Source organism: Bacillus rossius, chromosome 8 (assembly GCF_032445375.1).
Source record: "Bacillus rossius redtenbacheri isolate Brsri chromosome 8, Brsri_v3, whole genome shotgun sequence".
NCBI lineage: Eukaryota > Metazoa > Arthropoda > Insecta > Phasmatodea > Bacillidae > Bacillus > Bacillus rossius.
The window spans coordinates 49,114,580-49,138,243 of NC_086336.1; the positions used below are offsets into that span (position 1 = coordinate 49,114,580).

A 23,664-nucleotide genomic window follows, 5' to 3' on the forward strand; every position below is an offset into this window, starting at 1 on the left:
CTCTCTCTCTCTCCTCCCGACGTCCGTGGCAGTGAACGATTTCGGGGCGCGTGCCTTGGCAGTGGCTTGGCTACTCTGCCTTCCCCTCTCTCTCTTCACGGACAAAAATCACGGGACCCGTTTTCTTTGCTCCGCGCGCGTTCTTTTTTTTCTTCTTCTTCAGCCATCTACGTCTTGCGTTGTTTTTTTTTTTTTTTTTAACTACTAGGAGCTCGCCTTTTTGTTACTCCCGACTCGCAGTCTCTGGCTGGGTTTCACCTGACGGACTTTTAACATGGCCAGTCAACCCAAACCCCCCCCCCCCCCACCCTTTTCACGTGTTTTGAACCCTATCAATCAGGGGCACAGCTCGGGAGATGCACGTCCTTCGGTGATACATGCCGCATTTCGTTTACGCGAAAATTATAACTGTCACGTTTATTACACAACTGTATTGACATTTGTTTTTGTATATGCGTAACTTCAAGGCGTACTGTTTCGCAAGGACATATACAGGGGGGGGAGGGGGGGGGGGGAGAAAAGGGCAGGGTGGTTAGGCAGCTGCCCACTTTCAAAAGCGTGGTACATGACGAACCAAAAAAACGTATATATACACAACATTTTGAAAACATTTACTACCAGGTTGAATGCAAGTATTTCAGCACTATGAAACAAAACTTATCTGCGAGAAGTCATGGACCCTAGACAAAGACTGAATTGCGAAAAATGCTCCCTCTTCAGTTTTGAGTTGTCTCGGATGTATTTGAATTTGTCTCGTGAATGCCAAAATAAGGTAAATAAATAAATAAATCCGAGGAGGATCCACACCCACAATCTTGAATTTTTCTAATATTAAGCCTCAGCTTGCGTATTATATGTTATGGCTCGACGAGATACAACATGGAACTTGGAACACTAGTCGATGTCAACATACGTTATTTTTTCACGGCGATTACTAATTGCAGACTATTAATAAATACAAGGAAGTACATGAGAAAGCTTGGAAAAACATTACTAATGCCCAAAATTAGGCTGAATAATTTTTAAAAAAAGAAACTGACAAAGGGGAAAAAATTACTAATCGAAGATGACAACAAATACGAATTTAAAGATGTTTTGCAAATGAACGTGGATTATTTAACAAAAAAAAAGTACCAAATTTTTAATAAAGCTTTTTGTTTTAAGAGTTTTATAAGGTTCAAGGTAAGTAGTTTAGGCGCTTAACTTTTAAAAAAAATAAAGCCAAGGGTAAAATAAGTATATTCGACCGAAAGTCACGCGCAAAGTGAATTTATTTTAAAATTTAGTCAGACAGTAATAAAAAAAATCGATAGGTCAAACAGCGGTTTTTACTGGTGCTAAAGAGTTTCGCCACCGTATCTGCAATGGTATTCAAGTGATAATAGTGGGAAAGAAAAAAAAAAATTGTAATTTTTGATAGTGATGTGACCAGGGGCGTAGCCGGGGGGGTTAGGGGTTCAACCCCCCCCCCCCCCCCTTAGCGCAAATCCTTAATTAATTTCTTATTCATCACTCAAACAAATTTCATATTAAAATTAATAAAAATTTTACCATTAGGTACAATATTTAAATTTAAGTACCGAAGACTGCTAAAATAGCACTATTTTACACCTTAAAATCCAAATTTTTCCGGGGGAGGACCCCCGGACCCACCGCCTTAATACGGGGGGGGGGGGGGGGAGGAGGGGAGGCATGCTTCTTAACACCCCCCATACACAAATCCTGACTACGCCACTGGATGTGACTAGCAGCACTAGAGAATACTCCGGAGCCAAACCGTGTTCGGAGACCTCTGCCGTACCCGGGGAAGTTCATAACAGCGAGTCATGGACGGAAAGGGTCGAAGAAATGAGGAATTGGGAAGGGGGGGGGGATGGTCTCATGAATAATTCATGAGCCAACAACCCTCCGGGGGTAAGGGGGGAAGGAGGGGGGGGGGGGCTGCGATAGCTTCCCTGGGAGCATGCGCCCGCGGGGTACTCGCAGCGCGCTGTGCCCGAGTAGGTTTACGAGCCTCTTGAAGGGGCGGGACATGAGCAATATTGGATGGGAAAATAACCTCTATTATTACACAAATTAATGTCTTCGGCCAAGGGGAAAAATCGACAATTTAACGGGCTGGCCCGGGGCTTACATAAAAATGAGAATTTAAAAGTATTTTTCTTGTGTAAAATAATCAGGGATGAACTAATGCATTCATTTATAAGAATTGCTATAAATGTAATAAATTAAAAGCAGGTTTAACTATAAAAGTCTCAAAAAATGTTATATTACTTAAAGACGAGTGCGTTCCGTAAATACTCTTTCCTGGGAATTCAAAACGATGATCATACCTGAGTACTGTCATAATTAAAGCTTAATTTGCGTTCTGATATTTACCTTCCCGCAAAAAAAAAAAAAACTGATGAAAACGTAAAAACCTTAAATTTGACATTTTCTCAACTCTTGCACGATGTAGTTTTAACTAAACGCGTATTTTAGGCATAACAGAATCATAACTTCGAAAGCAAAAAAAAAAAAAAAAAAAACCACTGTAATCACCAAAGCTCTGCACATACTTTCCATTAAAAATTATTAATACGATATTAAAAATTTATTCATTTAATATTATTAGAAAAACTACTGATTAAAAATTGTTAAGAAATCCTACGTTTATAAACACGATATGCGGATTGTAAATTCTAGAAAAGTTGATTAGCACAATTATAACGTATACCATAGCCGAAGGCCAATAAACGATCTTCGCTGAAGCTATATCCGCGTTTATAGTACAATATTATTTGGATTGCCCATTATCAATCAACTAAAACGTAGTGAGATATATAACTGTTTGTGGTACACATTTAGGACAGTTTATTATTATTAAAACAATATACAATGATCTTTTTTCTAAAAACATATAACACAATTTTACCACAGAAAGGAATTAGACAAATGACGTGAAATCTAAGGCCATTAAATCTTACAGTCACAATTTATTAACACATAAGATATTACTTTAATGCTTTAAATTTAACTACACTATATTTTGGATATTTCATGTAGTAATAATATTAAGCTATAATTGTATGATATATATTATACTATATTTTTAATAGCTATAGAGTATGATGTCGAGTATAATGTACACCATTACCCACACATTCAATGTTTGGTAAAATAAATATTTCATTTAGATACAAACTGACCACTTCAGTGGAAAAAATACAGTGAAAGGGTTGACATAGATACTTAAATGCAGCATCCGAGTCTGTTATTAAACGAACAGAATTTTAACAGATAGTTTATGTTATAGTTTATAGCCATACAAAGAAACATGGACAACTTAGAAAATACGTTAATATACTGGGATTACAATTTTGACAACCATTATTTACCACTGAATTGTAGAGATAGAGCAGCGTTCATTATGCTGTAGACACACAACAAAAAATTAGCCTGCATATATTCGACGCCATGAAATATAAAAGAATTTCGTGATACATTTTTTTACTGTTAAATCTTAAATGTTCAATCAGCTCCATAATGTTAAGGTTTGTTTATAGGAAGTATTTACAAACTGATTTCAGTCGTTTACGCAAAAACAAATATAAAACATATAATTAGTGCTATAATATGCGTTTTAAAATGTTCGGGGCTATTATTTTAGTAATGACATAGAAGTATTAAATGTTAACGTGTGTGCTGAAGTGCACAATCCATATTTTTACTAACACGCTTTTATTAGCTTAACTTGTAACTATGTAATCAAATATTGAAAGTCAATTTTAACCTACTTCTAATTCTCGTATAGATACCTAGCAAAAACATTCCGATTTTTCTAAAGTCAGGAAAATTTAAGTACCTTAATTTTAAGTGCTTCCGAGGCTTTGCGGCATCATTGGGCACCATCGGACCCTTTCGGAGGGGAGGGGGGGGGGGGTGTCAATTGTGCCCGAAATTTTCAGGACTTTGAAAATTGGTGCATTTCCAAGAATTTATAAAAAAATAATTAAATATGAAATGTAAACTAAAAAATAAAATTATATTTCAATGAACTAAAAAGTAAAAAAGAATTTTTTTTTTTAAGTAATTTGTTCAACAGCGACAGAAATATCTACAACTATGTATAACGAAATTTTTTAATAGATATGCTTAAAATAAGAAATCAAGTAATAAACAAAACAATTAATTTTAATGAAATAAAAGCGTTGGAGATTTTCTTCTTTCATTTCCATGTTGACTATCCTAACGAATAGACATTACTGATAGAAAATGTAAGGCAACTGATAAAAATTACGTTATACAGAGTTGTTCATTCTATCACCGTCGAACAAATAACTTAAATTTAAAGTTTATTTTATACTTCTTTAGTTCATACAACATAGAAAACATTTTTTTTTGTTTTCAAAAATATTTTTTTTATTTTGTATTCGAAATACTGCAACAATTAAAACACATACTCACTATCTTTATTTTAAAATTAGTAACGTGAAAAATAATTTGAGTATTTGAGTAGTCCAGTTCCAAAACTCGCCTTGTCCATCACCAAGGAAAACTGAGTTATTTATTGTTTTGTGCAGCTTTTATAAGTGCGCAATAGATAGCATTATAACACGTTCCCCAACTCCCCATGTCTAATAACAGACACAATTTTAAAACCAGGCACTGTTCCAAAACTCTTCTTGTCCACAAGGTTTTGTGTTACAAAACTCTCCTTGTCCATATATATAAAAACTGTTTCAAAAGTCGCCTTGTCCTATAAGCTGCCATGGACAAACTAACTGTATTAATCAAAAATGGTTATGTCCACATAATATAAAGTCTAATGTAACATTGTTTTAGAAGGTAAAAACGGTTTTTTATAATCACATAAACATATTCATATTTTGGTATAACTGTATATAAGTATTTATTAATTGTTGTAAACAATTTTTGACAATGATTACAATGTCAGCTTTCGTAGTCCAGCTACAGATAAGTGCTCTCGTTGCATTGAACTTGAAGGTAAAATAAAAACTGAAAACAATGAGCATGTGAAACAAGGGTTGAGAGTCGAATTTAGGGTTCACAAACTCCGTTCGAAAGCTTTCTATGATATGCTGAAAGAAAATCATGATAATACCATCACATTTTCTTTTGATTGCCAAAAAATATGGTACTACCAAAGGTACCAGATCAAAGTGCCTATTTTAGCAGACAATTCTATGTGTATAATTTTACTGTTTGTCAAGGATAGTCTAAAACAGAACAAACGCGTTTATTTACACATGGACAGAACTTGATACACACAAAGGCTCTAATGAAATTTCATCATGTGTTTACCACTGCTTGCAGAATACTTGAATCGATTACACAATAACAACTATAAGGCTTTTTGCTGACGGCTGCGGAGGCCAAAATAAAAATAGTATGATGGTAGGTATGGTATCAAAATGGTTAAAGTGTGAAGCACCACAACACATCAAGGAAGTACATATCATTTTCCCCGTACCTGGACACTCATTCCTGCCAGCAGACCGTGTTTTTGGTCGTATTGAAAAGCGGGTAAAAGCAAAGGAAGTGATAGTGTCACCCCAATAATATTTTGATATATTTGGAGAGTTCGGAACTGTAATCAAGCCTGGCAATGCTGGTTTTGCTTTCTACGATTGTAAATCAGCTATTGCAGAAGTTATGCGACCTACCAGTTCATGGCACTTCAAATTTTGTAACACGAAGCGGTTCATTTTGAAGAAATCAAAAGAAAGTAAAGTACTTGTTCGAGGGGAACCCAATTACCGAACTGACCTTAAGGAAAGTAAAGGTATTTGCAGACGTGGCAAGTGTTTCCAACAAATTAACCCAGTAATAGTTCCACTAGGACTCCACCCAAATGCTGCCAAAGCCAATGATGTGAATAAGCTACTGTCGAAGCACTATGGGCCTGAATGGAAGGAGAATGCATGTTTGGCATTTTATAGAGATGTTATTGCCAGACAATACACAACTGTGCATGAAGAGGATGATGATGAACCTATGGTGGATGAAGATTTGAGAGTATGATGTTTTGAAATAGTTCAACATATTTTTTAGTTGACAATATTGAGAAAATAAGGATAAACTTCAGTCAGTGTAGGATCTTAATATGCACTAGAAAAAATATTATTTTTTGTTAAAAAATGTATTTTGTATCATTATTAAAATACGAGATGTAATCAAAGAGTTGGTTACTGGTTTTCCTTACGAAAAAATTCATTTTGTATTATATACTGTTCCAAAATTCACCTTGTCCAAAGTATTGTTCCAAAACTCATCTTGTCCAATTTATTTTAACAGTTTTAATATTTGTGTATACTGTTACATTTCAAAGACCTCAAGAAACATATTTCAATTTAATTTTTGAAATGATGCATACCTACTGTGTGTTGGCTATGTCACAACCTCTTTGCATATCAGTTTTTCTCGATTTGCTCTGTTCCAGTGAAAGAGGACAAGGCGAGTTTTGGAACTGGACTACTCATTTAACCTTCGTATAACTAAGGCACAAGCCAACTATTTTAAAGATTCCTACGTTAAATTTGGCGTTCCGAGTTTCGTACCGTAAGCGTATTTGCGACGTGAGAACACACGAATATGCTCGTTACCGAGGTTACATGTTACACGTCTTTGGCGACTGCGCACTTTCCCTTAGCGGCCGCGTTCATGCGCGTGGAGGGAGACCTCGGGGGGGGGGGGAAGGGGGTAGAGGGGTGCATCATCCCCCCCCCCCTCCCAAACAACCCCCACGCAAGCGTGGCGCAGCTGCCCCTAGGAGATCCCGCCGCGCCGATAATTAACGCAGGCATTACGCTCGCCGCATGAGGGGGAGAACGTGGAGTCATAGTGTGAGGGGGGGAGGGAAGTGGTGCGTACGGGCCTCGGGGCTTCACCTCCACGCCACAGTGGCTTCCCCCGGAACAAGCGCGGGAGCCGTAAATAACATCGCACAACGCGCACTACGGGCGAAAATGTTTGTTCTCTGAAAAAAAGTGGCGCGCCGAGAGATTCTCCCAGGATAAGGTAGGCAGGAAGGTGGGTGAAGGAGGGAGGGAGGGAATGATTTGGAATTAATGAATGAATTACCGTTGGACGTCCCGTCATCAACATCGAGTACATCACGGGAGGACGGCGGGGCGGGAATGCTCACGGGGATAACCCCGAGGAAACCCGCGCTCGCGAGGAGAATCCCGGAAATGAGCACCGTCCGCGACCTCAGAGGTTACAGGCACCGTGCACTGGTGGCGCTGCGTAGCGAGTGTTTCACTTACGAGCAACTTGCAGGACTGTCGCGACCCACCGAGCCCCGTGTGACTGACAAATACCTTTCTACAATCACGTTAATTACCATCCACGCGTGTTCACACACAGATGCATGCTTTAGCTAAGCCGCGAAATGATCATGCTAAGTAGTACCTAGGTGTACATTTTGCCGAGCTCGATGACTTTAGAATTACTTTAAAATATAACTATATATATATAACTATATATATATATATATATATATATATATATACCTTCCCAAACCACACGTTTACGAAATATGAACGACAGAGAAATAAACAAGTCACGTTATTTACGTTCAACTGTGCAATGCAAAAAACAATCTGGACATTTTTCTTTTCAAGGTAAAAAAAAGTAGGAATGACCATTTCCAGCTAGGGTGGGTTAGCCCTTCTGAACCACAATCAAATATCGATCGAATGCATGCATGTTACGTTAGCAACGACTATCTGCACACTTCCGAAATTCCTTTCCTGGACAGGAGTGTCCGATGTCCGAAAATGGTCAGGTATGTAGGTTCCAGTCGGCTTTAGTCTTTTTTTTTTTCGCACAAGCAACTGAACTGAGATCAGTGCACAGTTCTGTGTAAGTACATCAGCTAGCATCGCAATTCGTCCTGACGTCACGCGTAAACCTACGCACATTTCCGCCGTTCAAGTAGAAATGACATTCAGCGTGAAATATTGATTTAAGTCATAGTGTTGTCCAAGGTAGTTTTATGACGTGACAACGTCTAATGAATCGATGAACGCCGGCTGCACGCACGAAAAAGTGTCCCGTAACGCACATTGTCCCGTTACGCTGTGTCCCGTTACGCTCATTGTACTCTTGCGCCGCATCTATCTCTCTTCCACTCGATTGGAACAACCATCGATTTGACTTTTTCGAGGCACATTAAACTTGAAACACTCCCATTTGTTTCCTACTTTTCCTATCATCGCGCCCTATCCTTAACAGAATAACACAGATTGGAAGAAGTTAAATAGCAAACATGTATAAAAGTTATAGTTAAAATAATCTCTTCGTTAAAGTAATACAAATATTTGAATTAATGAGTGCAAATAAAAGTAAATTTATCAATTAAATTGTAGATTTCATTTCACTCCTTCTTTGTATCCATACGAAAGAGTGATAATTCAATAAAAATGATTCAATTTTATTCATAAAAGTGTGCAATCATTTCATCAATGTTTTGTTATGACGTTGTCACGTTAAACTATCGTCCGTAAACCGACTTTACAGACAACCAATTTTTTTTTGTTCGTATTAACTGTTCTCGCTGAAACTGGCTCGTCGTTGCCAAGCCCATTGCTTCTCGTCTGTGCCGTGATATTTTTAACTACTGCCTTCCACGGGATTATACACATATCGTCTATACATTGAACGTTTGTCATCGGCACATTTTGGCTCGTTTTCCTTTGTGTTTGTGTTACTCGTTTCTTTCTTCTTCTTTTCTTTTGTCATAATTCATTGGGTATTCTCTAATGACACGTAGTGTAAACCAGTAACGGCGTACGCCCAAATGGTTTTAAATCAATGAAGGATCTCGATTTTGAAAAGAAAAAAAACCTGCGCAGTGTCTGCAATATTCCTTAGTCATCTACATAGAACGCCCCACTCCTGAGAGTTGAACTTATCTTTACGCGCTAAGATGAGTCATCGCATGTTCACTCAGGAACATGTATTAAAAAAGGTGGCGGTTCTAACACCGCGGAGCTGGTCATCTCCATCGAACGCCCCACTCCTGAGAGTTAAACTTATCTTCACGCTAAGATGAGTCATCGCGTGTTCGCTCAGGAACGTGTATTAAGGGGCCCGCCTACCTGGGCACACATACGGTGTGCAGAGCTTCAGGAAAAACAACGCGATTTCAAAACTACTCATGATATCCGAGAGGGGCCTATTTACGAATAGCATTTAAGAGTTCGCTGAGGGCCGAAAAGTACTTTTAATTTCGGATTAAGTTTTTAAACTGTATTTTTATAAGCGTTAAAATGCCTAAAACGCGTGTTTTCAGAGTAATTTTTAGGCATAAAACAATCAGTACAGATTCTTGAAAGCACTTAAGGGGCTTGCATAACACCTTAATCTTCATTTCTCCGCCATATAATGTTACGGTCACCGCTCAAATTTCACAGTTATCCTGTGACGACGAGACGAATGCACCAGTTCTGAGCCTTGCGCTTAGAGGCTATACCGCGTTGGAAGCACCAGCGAGCGTCGCGCTTATCATCCCGCCTCACTAACACACATACACCCCTGACGAGGCGAGCGGTTCTAACACCGCGGAGCTGTCCCGGACAGCTGGGGCGGCGGCAGCCAACCCCCGGAGGCCCCCGCCAAACAACACGTCGTCTTCGTAAACGACGTCTCGCAGCACATGTCGGGGGGTCCCGCAGCTGGCGGGGAGAGAGGGTTGCGCGCGGCGGCAGGTGGTGCGCGTCGAACAAAGACACGCCGGCGAAAACCACGAAACCTCCCCGTGAGAGACCCCTTAACCACACGTAACATTATTTGTCCCCAACCGTGTTCGGACAAAAGGTAACGGAACGGCGATGCTGAACGAGGCACGGCTTCCAACTGTCTTACCGTCAAATTGAATCGGACAGATAACCTCAAACGTGTTTCATATCGTGCCAAAATATTAAAAGTTCATTTTTTTTTTTTGCCTGAGCTATGTCAAACGTTTTATTTCTGGTAACTTTTTAAAATTAAAAAAAAACTGTCAATTTCTTGCATTTTTAAAACATCTATGAATTTAACACACATTAATACTTGTCACATCAAAAAAAAAAAATGTTCCATGGATTTTCACATTTAAATTATTACAATCATGATGTACGAAACTAAGGCAGAGAGGCTTTCTCACTCTTGCGCGCACTTCACCGAGTCGTGGTTAAAGCGTGGCAGGGAGGGAAACATCAGACACACGACGGAAACTGCATCGGGGAGTTGTAAAGAGAGGGTCAGGAAGAGGAGAGGGGGGGGGGGGGGGGGGGGGGGGGAACGAGAGCCTTAATCGACGGTCATCAAGGACCATGTCGCCGAATTAAACACGCATTAGCGACCGGCGACAGATGTCACGTCATAACCCGCGAGGGTGGTACTCGCGCACTTAAGCCCACTAGGAAGTTCCTCCCTCCCTCCCATCCACCCCCCCCCCCCCCCACCTTTTTCAACTCCCGACCGATGCGTCATGAGAACCGGTAAACTCCGTACCAAACGAACCCGCGAACTCACCGCTGATACGAACACTTTTTAGAACTACACATTGAAAATAAAACTCCAGGACACTTATCACTCACCCCCCCCCCCCCAAAAAAAAAGAACCTTGATATCGCCTGATGTGCTTTTATATTTCAATACTTTCTCACATATTACGTAAAATGTAACCCTTAACAAAAATTTTCGCTAACAAAGCGAATCCTGGTGTAAAGCAGAATGATACATGCTCAAATTAATAAAGTAGGTCTTACACTCATTTACCATTTACCGAACACAGACGAATAACTCTCAGAAATGTTACGGAAAAATGAAAGGTCAAGGTTGAAGGCTATCGCAGCCATTTGTCTAATAAATTATCTTGGCTTTCAAGGGTGAGTTGCCTACTTGTGGTATATTGAACCGACGTTTCGCTAAGCATTGCAGCAAGCATCTTCAGGGTCGGGATATAAACTGTCCAGGTTAAGTTCCGTTAGCGATGCCACGCGCACTCATTCACAAACTATACGGTCCCATTCCCATCACACAATAGATTCTGTTAAAAATTATTGATGTGAAACCTTTTTTATTTTACAGCCGGTCGAATAATATCAGAATCACAGGGTAACGGAAGTAAGTAGATAACTGAGTTAACGAATATTGCTCAATGGCGCGGGGTTTTAAAAAGAAAGCTTCTTGAGTTGAAACAGCCGGTTAAAGATATGATTTCGTAAACTTTCCTAAACTTATGAAAACGTTTACATACTTTCACGACTCATAATTGTCAACTCTATTCTCAACTCTGAGGATGGGTCCAATGTTACCATCAGAAAGGTGGCAATTTGTATACAAATTTCAAATAGGGTTATGTATCATATTTGAGCTATCATAAACACATTAATTCATTCTTATATTCCATTGAAGACATGGACAGACAATAGTAAATTAAGGTCTATTATCAACACATGACCAAACAAATTCCTATCACTCTTATAATATCGTTTAATCATATCTTATCTTTTAATCAGATCTTATCTTTTCATTTTTAACGCGCATCATGTTGTTATTTATTTAAAGTTGTATATTGATACAGTAACGACATACGACATATCAAACATTTAAAACATTGAAATTGAAGTCATACGCAGTGATGTTATTTCATTCAGCAGTGCCCTGAAACAACGAGACATTTCTTTTTAAACTGGAAAAAAAATTTCAATTTCGGGGCATATAGATGTAAACATAAACACACGTATATATAGGCATGTGCTTACATTGAAAAGGAGGGGGGGGGGAATTAAGATGTCCCTTTCTGAGGGGGTCCGCTTGCGCTTGCAAAATCGTGACTGTGAAACGGGGTTGACAAAAGTTTTATCGAAAACTTTCTTTTAATTTTAACGTTTTCTGCTTATTGAGTGCATATAGGCCAACATAAGGGCAGTACACAACACAAAAACATCCTATCCAGGGGATGACTTGTGTTGGTTAAAACCCAACACGCGTAAATCTCGAACCCCCCCCCCCCCCCCCCGCGAAAATCCGCGTGCCCCTGCCGAATCCGACAGATTTGTGCCCCTGTACATGTATATGCATATATGTATATAAATATACTGCGCAACTTGTGTGCGCGAAGTCTGCCATATCATTAGTCTGCGGACGGACAGCTGCACACGGGTCCACACAAAGGCACAAGGCGAAGCACGCGCGCAAGACACACCTACCTAGCGGACGACGACGTGGACCACCTGTTAGGCCTAGTTTACAAACTACGCAAGAACGTAAGGTGTGAAATTGCATAGCTCACTCTGAAATCTATTCCTGCACAATATAGCTACTGTCCCTGCACTACCAATTCCATCGTCAACAGCCTGAAACCAACTTCGCTAGTCTGAAAAAAAGTAAACAAAATTTGTTTTCGTCAACTATTTTGAAACGATTCGTTATGGGACTAGCCGCGTGCCCGGTGGACTGAGTCGCGCTTATCATCCCGCCCGTCTAGTCAGGGGTGTATCTGTGTTAGTGAGGCGGGATGATAAGCGCGACGCTCGCTGGTGCTTCTAGCGCTTTATCGCCTCTAAGCGCGAGGCTTTGTTTGAACTGACGCGCAGTCTTATAGTCGTCCATAGGAAAACTGTGACATTTGAGCGGTGACCGTGCCATTATATGGCATAGAAATAAAGTTAAAGATGTAATTAAGTCCCTTAAGTACTTTCAAGAATCTGTTCCGGTTGTTTTTATGCCTATAAATTACTCTGAAAACACGCCTTTTAACCATATTTTAACTCTTATAAAAATACAGTTTAAAAACTTAATCCCGAAAAAAAAAAATCCGAAATCAAAAGTACTTTTCGGCCTTCAGCGAATTTTTAAATGTTATTAATAAACAGGCCCCACTCGGATAACATGAGTAGTTTTGAAAACGTGTTCCTTTTAGCACTGAGCACCCATAAAATTCTAACATTTTAATTTTTTTCTTGATAGGTAGGTTTGTTAAAGTTAGATCAGTTACGTTTAAAATACTCTAAATTTGTAATATATATAATATTTGTGCGTATACACACAATGTATATATTAGACTGCCACTTTTAGTTTGAAAAATACACAAAATATGACACCACAAAATATTAAATATCTTTGATGCCATGTTTGTTCCAACACATTTTTTTTTTTTTTGGCTAGTACGTTATTGGTATTTTTAAATTTGCGTTATGTCTTATGACTAATCAAGTTTACAAAGTGCATTACAGTTCCATTTGGCCCACCAGTACGCTTAGTACGTCCCCCGATGTTCACGAAGGAGAATACATACGGCTGCATGTTGCCACGCGCGGGTCCGCCATCTTGACGACTTCGGCTCGTGGCTAACAGCTGACACGCGCATTGGACTTTCAACTTGTTAAATTTCCGTTGTCTGACGCGCGAATATTTCACTGATTTTCCGTTGCACACCAAACAATTTCACCATCAACGCGCCTAAAGAAGTATAACTTTACAGTTATGACTTCTCGCAATTTTTTTTTTTAAAATTCCGATTGCGAAGTTTCACGAGCGAGCGGCAAACCTGAAATGTTAGGGAGACTGATCGGGGATCAATGAATAGTAGACTTCCCGTCAGTTCGATGCGTCATGTTTATAAATGTCAAATCAATTAGGCACAACGAAATTACTAGTTAACAAGTCTTGAAACAGGACTGGATCAACATTTTTAGAATCATAAAGCGGCACCCTATTCAGACATGCACAATATATCGTTTCTTATCGTTGTTTTACTAGTCGTACATGCGCTATTAAGAAAATACTGTGGTTTTAAGAGTTGACTACGATTAAAAACAATCCTGAAAAAAAGGTCTCCACGTACACTAACATTGGTTTCAACCCACTATAGTACACTACTACTTCCTTTGTTGTATACACGAAGAAGTAAATTAAATATTACGTTGGATTGCAAAATCATTTCCACTATCATGTAGGTAACAATATTTAGCTACTGTCCGCTATGATATTTAGACGGAAAGAAGCTCGCTCAGTTTTAACAAGAAATTAAACCATTTACATCATTCCTACTGTACTCCTAACAGGATTGAGACACAGTATAAAGAATTACTGATTTACGTTTTTTTTTTCTTTTGCTTATTTCATCAAAGACAAGTTTTTCTTTTACTTAGAAACATATTTAAAAAACATAAATTTTATAGAATGAAAAAATAATTAAAAATGAAGGGAACTGACAGGAAAAATTCAATCCATGAAGAGGGAGATAGGGAGAGAGGGGGAGAGATAGAGAGAGAGAGAGAGAGAGAGAGAGAGAGAACCTTGTCTGTTTATCGGATGTGGATCGGTGTGTTGACAAGTCAACCGATGACGTGAGTTAGGATCGACCCACACTCGCGACCTTGAAACATCCGTCCGGGTGTTCTCGGAACGAAGGTTACGAATATGTCTCCCCCCCCCCCCCTTCCCAATGAAACACACACCCAAAGACTGATGTGCTGGCGCTTCGGCGCCTACCTCAGCTGGGGTAGGATGTCAGTCCTAGAGGCGGCACGGAGACAGCGTGGCCCAAGGATCTTTTGGTTGCTACCTCGGCCATGGAGTGTTTCCCCGAACCAGTTTGGGGATACTTGAATAACACCAAACACACTGTGGACCTTATAATTGTGTTCGGCACGCAAGGACAACCATGCCCCTGTATGGTTTGGAAAAGGAAGATGGAGGGAAACAGGAGGGGGAATGTTAAAATGAGGCGCGTGTATGTGTGTGTGTATATATATATGTATGTATATATATGTATGTATATATACATATATATCTTATAAAAAAATTTTTATAAAATATAATTGCTTACAACTAATAATAACACTATTTTTTATGATTGGAAGAATGCAAATTCCTAAAATAAAAATAATTTAGGTGAATTATATTCTTTGAAATTTTTAACACACACTTATAAGTAGAAAATTAAAAATATGTTTGACTAATGTATTAGAGAGATTTTTTTTTCTATTTAATACAAATTATCTTACGAAATATAGTATGTATACATAATTCACATTGAGCTTTACTTTGAAAAAAGATCAATCTTTCCACTAGGAGATAATCCAGTTGCTGTTACCAATTATTTTTAACATATCTTCAGTACGTACATTGAGAGAAATTAAATTTCAAAGTCCAGTACAGTTGCGTGGGCTCAACGCATTTTAAAATTCACTGACATTTTTAAATATAATTTACCTATTTTGATATTTTCTAAAAGATATAACGAAAATAGAGCTACTAATATTATCACCCCAGATGTCCTAGCATTATAAAACAAAAATAACAATTCAAACAGAACTTATCGAGATCCATTTAATATTGCATATGATTATGCACTAAGGCAGATATTCCAAGATATTTTAGGTTTTGAATATGCTAAACCTTCACCCTAATCATATTCATAGTGGAAGAAATGACACGGCCAGTCTTTAGGCAACGAATTTTTGTGTCCTATCCGTTGCCGTTCTGTTGTTCAAATTCAACTCGTGTATAGTCATTTTTGTTATAATCGAGGGACGTACTAAGCGTGTTGGTGTGCCAAATGAAACTTTGTGTAAGCGAAACTATCCTGGAATACATTTTGTACACATTAATGGTCATAAAAGAAACAAATAATCGCAACTTAAAAAAATACACGAGAAAATTAAAAGCACACATTTTTAATTCGCGCGGTAGTGCAGCTACCTGTAGGATATTCGGCGTAGCAAATGTATCGGTGGTTGCCAAACGTCCGCTAGAATTCACTGATATCAGTTTCTAGCTTCGGGCAGGGCACAGTTTATTAAAACTGTTGCTTTTTCGTTAACAACAGGGATTGGGTTTGGAAACGTTCTGGAAAAAAGGTCTGCGAAGTTAGGTTACGGTTTTATCTCCAACATTATAGTGCTCATTTGCTGCATTTCCCCCCGAATGTCTTGGAATACAGCCTTAAAACACCATCTGGGGGGGGGGGGGGGATACTTTCTCGGTCTGGACGACGGCCGACGCGCATGAAATTTTTGTCAAAAAATACTAACACTGGCGAATTTGCATCGCTTTTCCAAGATTTTGAGCAAATTTCCTGACTTCCCAGAATGTGGACGCACTGCGGCAGAATACGGCGGCGACACGGGCTGTGTTGATTGTGCTGCGTGACGGTTAGCGAAGATAAGCCCGCTCTCAATGGGCCGGTATCTCCCATCTCTGCGGTCCGAAGTTCGCCTACCGGCAGCGGGGGAAAAATAATTCAGGCCCACGACTTGAGGTCAGAGTCAAGTTCAGGCGACACTTGTGTTAAGTTATCTGGCCCGATAAAAAAAAAATGCCACGAGTTGGCTCGTCAACGTCTTCCAAGAGGCAACCGCGAAGGCGAAATCTTTGTCGTCGCTCGAAGAATTAAAAACGCGTAACCCACAGGCGCAAAATGTTAAAAAGTATTCGCCGGGGATGTGGAAAGAGACGAATGTGCAGCCCAAGGGTTGTAGCACGTGAGGGTTAATGGACCCTCTATAGTCCTGGGTGTACGTGTGTCAGTGAGGCAGGACGGTAAGTGCGACGCTCGCTGGTGCTCCTAGCGCGGCGTCGCCTCTAAGAGCAAGACTGTGGACTGGCGCGCAGTCTTCTCGCCGCGAACACCAGCCCCGTCGTTTTAGACGCAAAAGTGGTCTGAATAATAATAATAAAAAATCTTAGGTTTCTGCAAATTGTTTCAAAATGTATTTTAGGTCTTCCAAACGAACACACTAAAAAAACCGGTGGTGGGAGATCGACAACATGCCGCCATTTTGGATTTTATTCCCATTTTTTCAGTTTTTTCTCAAAAATCCCCTCAAAAATATTTTTTGGGTACCACATAAAAAAAATATTAAATTTACAATTTTAGCGCCAACCATTTACGAGGTAATTGACGTTTATTTTGACAAAATATGGACTTGTAACTTCCGGAGCTTCAAACAGTTTCTAGTAGCTTGATAATTACTTGCGAGTGATATGGGTATCATTATTATAGTGGCATGATAAAAAAAAGGGGGGGGGGGAAGAGGTGTAAAGATCCAATATACATTTTGTTTAAATTCTAATGGAGGATTTATTTGTCGCGGTGAATGAAAATGGAAGAAACAAGTAATTTGAAGAGTTTTGTTTGTGCAGACGACGTTAAAACATAGGATGTGATGATGTGATGGATTTAACGTTGGCCTGAAAAATTGAAAGAGTGTGGCTTGTTAAGAAAGATGTACGAGAGAGGGAACTTTGAAGGGCTCACGAGTTAGCTCATGCACGCTTCCTGCAAAAATCTTACATCACGAAGACCTCTAAAAAGATCAGCAGTCAAAAAGTTTAATGGACCATCAATATCAGGGGCTCCAACTGCCCTTTTTATGGCGAGTCGATGTGCACTTGACTTCAAATTTAAATTCTTGCACTGTTTTGAGACTATCAACGTTCCGTTTTATGCAAAATAACGAGAGAGAGAAAAAGAACCTCGGAACAGGGATCGCAGTGGGTTACCAGAGGGTGAAGGAAGGGAAGTTACGTTTGGCTCACAAACGATTTAGTAGCAGGCGAGGAAATTTATCATCATGAGTGCTACCTCTCATTTTTACACACTTAAACCATGGAACTTCTAGAAAACAGAGGCCAACCTTCACCTGGCTATACTGAGGCCATGGAAGAGATATCTTTCTTTATTAGGAAACAGTAATGACTGCCAATTCTCACTTGCAAATTACACGAGAAAGACAGCATGAGCGTGCTGTTAAGTCCAAGTTACAAGAAAAATATGGGGATGGTAACCTATAACCATCACAGAAACTAAAAATTGAATTACTGTAGTCTTGTTCTGTGGAACTAGGAATAAAATGAGGATTTGGCTGTCTGCTTCAATTACGAGTTTCCCAAGTTTCTTTTTATGACTATGACACGAGGAAAACTAAATCCTCCCCCCTTCTCACTCTCCCTCTCTACGATGATAATTTCACTTACTTCAGAGTATTGTGGTATTGGCCGGATTTAACGTGTAAAGTGGACCGAGGCTACGATAGGTTCATAAAGCACACCAGGAAAACGCTATGGAAACAGGTGTATTGTAGTGTTTGATGATTACAAGGATTCTCACATACCGTTAAAAAAAATTTGTAAAACAAAACAGAAAAGCACCACTAAAAGATACACCACTTAGATATCTTGAGCAATTTTAAAATCGCGTGATTTTCCCTGAAGCTCTGCAAACCGTGCGTGTGTGCCCAAGTAGCCAACGGTGAGGAGGGGGACTTAACCGACACAAGGCATCTCACTAGGTGGTATATGCCTATACGAAAGCAATAAGCGGAAAACTATATAACCCCGTACATTCGTCCAAATTTGTATCGGGTAAAGTAAGTTAGCAAAGTTTGAAACTAACTGCGCCAGGCAACAATACAATTCAATAGCCCAGCTACGTTCAAACAAAGGCTGAAAAAAATACAACTGATAAAACCCAGGTCATAATAATTGGTTCTGCTCTTAACGATATCAAAAGCCATTTCTTACAAACCTAACAACTTATCACTTGGAGGAGTTGATATTTGTTCTCAAACGTGGTAAGAAATCCGGGAGCTCTGATAAACTCAACCTTAACTTGGAAGCAGCAGGTAATGCAAATTAGCAAGAAAGTCCAGTTCTCCGTACACTGCTTACGAAGATTTAAAAAATGTTCTCTCTCGCAGTATTAAAACCACCCTTGTTCAGACCTTAATTATGCCTCGTTCTGATTACTGCGATTTCCTGATATGACAGATAAAACTGGCAAATCGGCTTCAGATGCTCCAAAACTGTGAAAGATTTATATTTTCAAACTTAAGTCACGAGACAATCTAATTCAGAACTATTAGCAGTTGGGATGGTTGCAACTCGCCCAAAGACGAAATAAGCACACACTGGTTCCTACTTACAATGTGCACTGCAGTCGGGATTCCCTCGCTATCTGACGGGCGATTTAAATTAACCGCACAGCTACCATAGCCACGAGACACGATCCACAAACAACTCTATGCTGGACATTCCCGCACATTCGTCCCAAAGCTTATCAGGATCTCTTGCAGCCACGAGCAGCAGGCTCTGGAACGAATTGGACCAGGCGACAAAGCAATCTAATAGCCCATCAACCTTCACGCAACATCTCTGGAAAACCTCAGCATGATCACTTCGCGACTTACCTGCTGTAAGAATGTGTGTGTGTGTGTGGGACAATGGTAATGTAATACTATATCATATTGGCAACACATGACTCTTAACCTTTAATCACATTTCAGCAGGTGTGTATGCCAATCTCGAGTTAAATACAAATTAGTTTTCTGTTTATCTTTGTATATGTAGTTTACATTAAGTTAGTTTTGTATAACTATTATTTTGCTATGCTTAATTATTTTATTGTCAATATGCAATGTTCGTCTAGAGAAATGTAAATATTTTATGTGGTTAAGTGTAAGAAAAGGCGTACCCATAGCCTTAACTTCCCCACCAATAAGGACGATAAATAAATAAAGTAAGAATATCTAAGAAAAAATAAAATTCTTACAAATCTTTCAATAAAAAATTTCGAATAAAAATTATTATATACCCTTAAGGAATAGTTATGACTTTTGACATAAGCCCAAATCAAAATTATATATAATCTTATTGCATAGTTATGTCCATAACATGTGCCTTTTTATTCGCATATGTAACTGATTTTATTAAAATATTATCTTTGAAAGATTTGTGCAATGGGAGTGCATGACTTGATGTAAGCCTTAGACATACGTCATTGCATACATGTGCTTAGCAATAGCATATGTCCAAAAGCTTACATCAAGTTTATTAAAATACTTTAATAAAATGTTAATATAACTAATATCTCATGACATAGGTATGTCTTTAGGCTACGCCCCTTTACCCATAATGTAAATAACATAACAATAAAATAGTTTTAAAATGTTTTTAAATAAAATGCTAATGTAACTATATTATCTAAAACACAGACGTGTTTATCCTTAACATATTTCAAAACAACTGCTTTTAAAATGTTTTAAAACGTTTTTAAATAAAATGTTAATATAACTATAATCATATTACATTGGTATGTCTTCAACAATGGCCCTTTCTTCATTCGTGCCCAATCTAGTAAGATATGGTATAAATACTTTTAAAAAGTATTTCAATTATATATTTATATTCTTATGTATCCCATACCCTTTCGTTTGTTCCATATATAACACAATGGCTATAAAAGACATTAAATGCTCTGTAAATAAAACTTGAGTGCATTTTATGTTCATATATAGGTATACCTACAATAATAATACATACAATATATCATTATTTATGCTAAAAAAATACATAAGAAACTTTAAAGATAATTTAATATATATAAATTAAAAAAAAAAAAAACATCGCATGTCCTTGAACTTAAACACGATCTGCACTACAACTGTTCAAAAACTTCTCGAAGCGCATTAAGTGCACTAACTTTACTGCCTATAATGGCGGACCAAAATGAATCATAACTATTCTGAAACTACCTGAAGCACATAAAATACACAGACTTTGAGAAAAATCGTAGGCAATAAATAAAAATTAGCCTAGCCTACGCTGGGTTGGGTTCTTGTTAACAGAATTTAAGTTAGGTTTTAAAAAGAGGAAAAAATGTTAACGTTTTACCCTAAAATGAATACTTTTCGTATATTTAAGTTTATTTGACACATGAGAACACATGAACCTGTTCGTTGCTGAGTTCAGGTGTTTATAATTTTCAGGCGAGTAGGCTACTGAAAGACTAGCTCACTTGATTTTTTGTTATTTTCCACTTGTCTAAAACAAAATTCAGTTTAGAAAATCTGCATTTCGGCGTCTACTTTATTTTTTACAAGCCTTAGGATGATAATACAAATTCTGTGCGTCTATGCTGAGCGCGTGCTGTAGCGAATAAGTCTGATGGTCTAAATACCAACGCAGCTACACAATATGAGAATATTACGAACACTAAGGAATTATTACCAAATTAACAGCACTGATATTTTCCACAAAACAAGTTTGTTTAAAAAAAAAAAAAGGCTGCGAATGTGGTACGGCAGTTTTCTCGGCAAACAGTATCTATATACGAAAGGCTGTTATGTGATGTCAAAAACCACGAAGACCCAGGAAAATCTACAGAAGAAAAGTATATTTTAAATGTTTTATCGAAATTTGCCAGCAAAACATTTTTTTCAACAAAATGCGTCCGTTCACGCCAATAGTTAATAAACGCATGTTAACTACTATATATTAAAAAATAAAAATGAACCCGGTTAAAATTTAATACAAACTAATTGCATTAGCCTACAATTTTTTTTTTTTTTTGGTCACGTAAGACGAAAATTGTAATGTTAAAAACCAATGAAAAGTCAACAGTTTTAAAAAAAAAATTCCATTGTTCAGATTTTTAATATGCGGATTCCAACATTTTCAGTTTATTTTCTCTTGTCAATACCTCTTGTCTGTTACAAGCACATGTATTACATTAAAAACATATCAGATATCTGCATACGTGTATATTAAACAAAGAAAGATTTGCAATATTTAATTTCTTTTGTTATTACTGTGCTTCTTGAATAGTTACTACAGTAAAAACAGCAATTGTTGAATATTTTAGGGTAACAAAAACTCATAAAATAAATGTTATTGTTAATCAGCCAAGGACCACGCAAAACAGAACCAGTAATTGAAACCGACAGTTAATGACACATTAGCCACTTCACGAAAAGCGAGCATTCTTTTTTTGTCTTCAAATCCAACCCCCCGAAGGGACTGGGGCAAGCCAAAATGGTGGACGTGAAACGCGTTTGGGAGCAAGAGGTCGTCCTGTTTCCTTCGGGAAAAGGGCCGACTACCTTGAGAGGCCTGGAGGGAGGGGGAGACCCACCCCGGACAAAGGACGAAGGAAAAAGAAGAGAAGGGTGGAAGGGTACGTTTTGTGTGCAGAGAGATGACGGTGGAAAAGGAAGAAAGGAAGAAGGGGGGGCTGGCAGATGGCAGGCCCTGGGCAGCTGCCTCTGCCCTCGCTCATCAGCTGCACGCACGTCAGCCAGCCCCATCGGGGCCGGCCAATAGCTGTACACACAGCAAGGTGCCGCCTCACCGCAGCTAACGTACAGCTGGAAACTACGCTGGACAGGTACCCCCCTACCCAGCCCAGCGAACTGTACGATAAAACAAACAATCGTATCCAACCCCCACCAATACATTTCACAATTGATTTAAATCACAGTAAGGAAACAGTCGATAAAATACAAAACGAAAGCCAGATTTACTGTGGCTTTAACGTGAGAATTCAAAACCACTGTGTTTACTGAGTAACCTTGAAAAAAAACCTATATAATGGGCCGTACAAACGAACAAAACTCCCGCGCGGCAATTGAAAAACGAAAAGTGTCCCGCGAAAGTGACAAAACATTCCCCTCTCCCCTTCACGAAACATTTTCGCTTTCTATTGGCCGAATTCCCCGGGTGGGGCTGCCTGCCGGCCCCGACACTGGCTGGCCATGACATTCGGGCCCGACCGGATAAAGTTACATTGCTCTCTGGCCCAAGCGAAGGAAGGGAGAAACAGAGAGAAGAGGAAAAAAAACCCAGCCAAAGTGGGATTTAAAAAATTATTATCGTCTATGATTTTACTTTGTCCTTGAAAGAGGCAACTCAGCTGAGAAGACTAAAATATCGATAAAAGGATGCACGCGAGAGCATCCCTTTGTGTGCTCGTGCGTGCGTGCCGGGACGCAACGCACCATTTTACAAGAAAATCCTGAGTGAAACAACTACAGCACGGCTTACCTGTCAGAACTCTCGGAGCTGTCGTATCTGTCTGAGCATCTCTTCTTCCTGCAGTTGTCCTCGCCTTTCGCGCAAAGGGCCGAAAACTGAGTACCACCAAGCATTGCGGTCGCGGCGCGCACACCCAAGCCATTCACTCTGAAATTCGAACACAATTCCCCACTGTCGCCGCTAATGTAGAATGACGCCTTAACGGCTTTCAGTCCGTCGGCATCCCGGCTGCCTTCCTGCGAAATACTCCCCACATTCACGCCAACTTTCTGTAAGCTTTCCTCGCCGCCGTTTGCCGTCCCATCCACACACATACCGTCTGCCATTTTGTTTGGTACGCACAGCAACACTGCCCGTGACGTCACGGCCCTTCCCCTCCTCCGCCGGCGGTGGAGGGGAATGGCCGTGACGTCACACCTCCCCTCTGCTCTCGCCGTTCATTGGCCGAAGATCAATTACATAATTTACTAGGCAGGAGTAATTACTTGACGCTGACATATCAAATATGAATGGTTAACCCATTGACCCCATGCTAGGTTTTTAAGACGTTAATAGTTACTTGTCAGTTATTTATATGATTCTGGTTATTTAAGCACCTACCAAAATATGCCCGCCTCAAACACATAACTGAAATTAAATTTATACTTTAGGAACTACATAATAAATAATGGATAAAACATTACAAAAAAATTACACGTACAATTTGTACAAAATTTCAGTTAAAACTGAAGGAAAATTGTATTTTATAACACCTGTTTTGATTTACAAATGTACTTCTGAATTTTGCAACCTCAAATGCAAAGCTAGTTTATCATCTCACACTGAAGTTGTGAATTAAAGAGGAAAGAAGCC

At 39.1% G+C, this 23,664-nt stretch overlaps 1 protein-coding gene across 1 annotated transcript in view; it reads right to left on the reverse strand.

Annotated features, from left to right (window-relative positions):
• Positions 1 to 23,157, reverse strand: part of LOC134534886 (zinc finger protein jing) — a 334,798-nt gene extending 311,641 nt beyond the window's left edge. The window contains exon 1 of the mRNA XM_063373553.1: positions 22,822 to 23,157. Coding sequence (XP_063229623.1) covers positions 22,822 to 23,138 — 317 coding nt within the window. The 5' untranslated portion in view covers positions 23,139 to 23,157. The remainder of the gene's footprint in view (positions 1 to 22,821) is intronic.
• Positions 23,158 to 23,664: the final 507 nt, after the last annotated feature.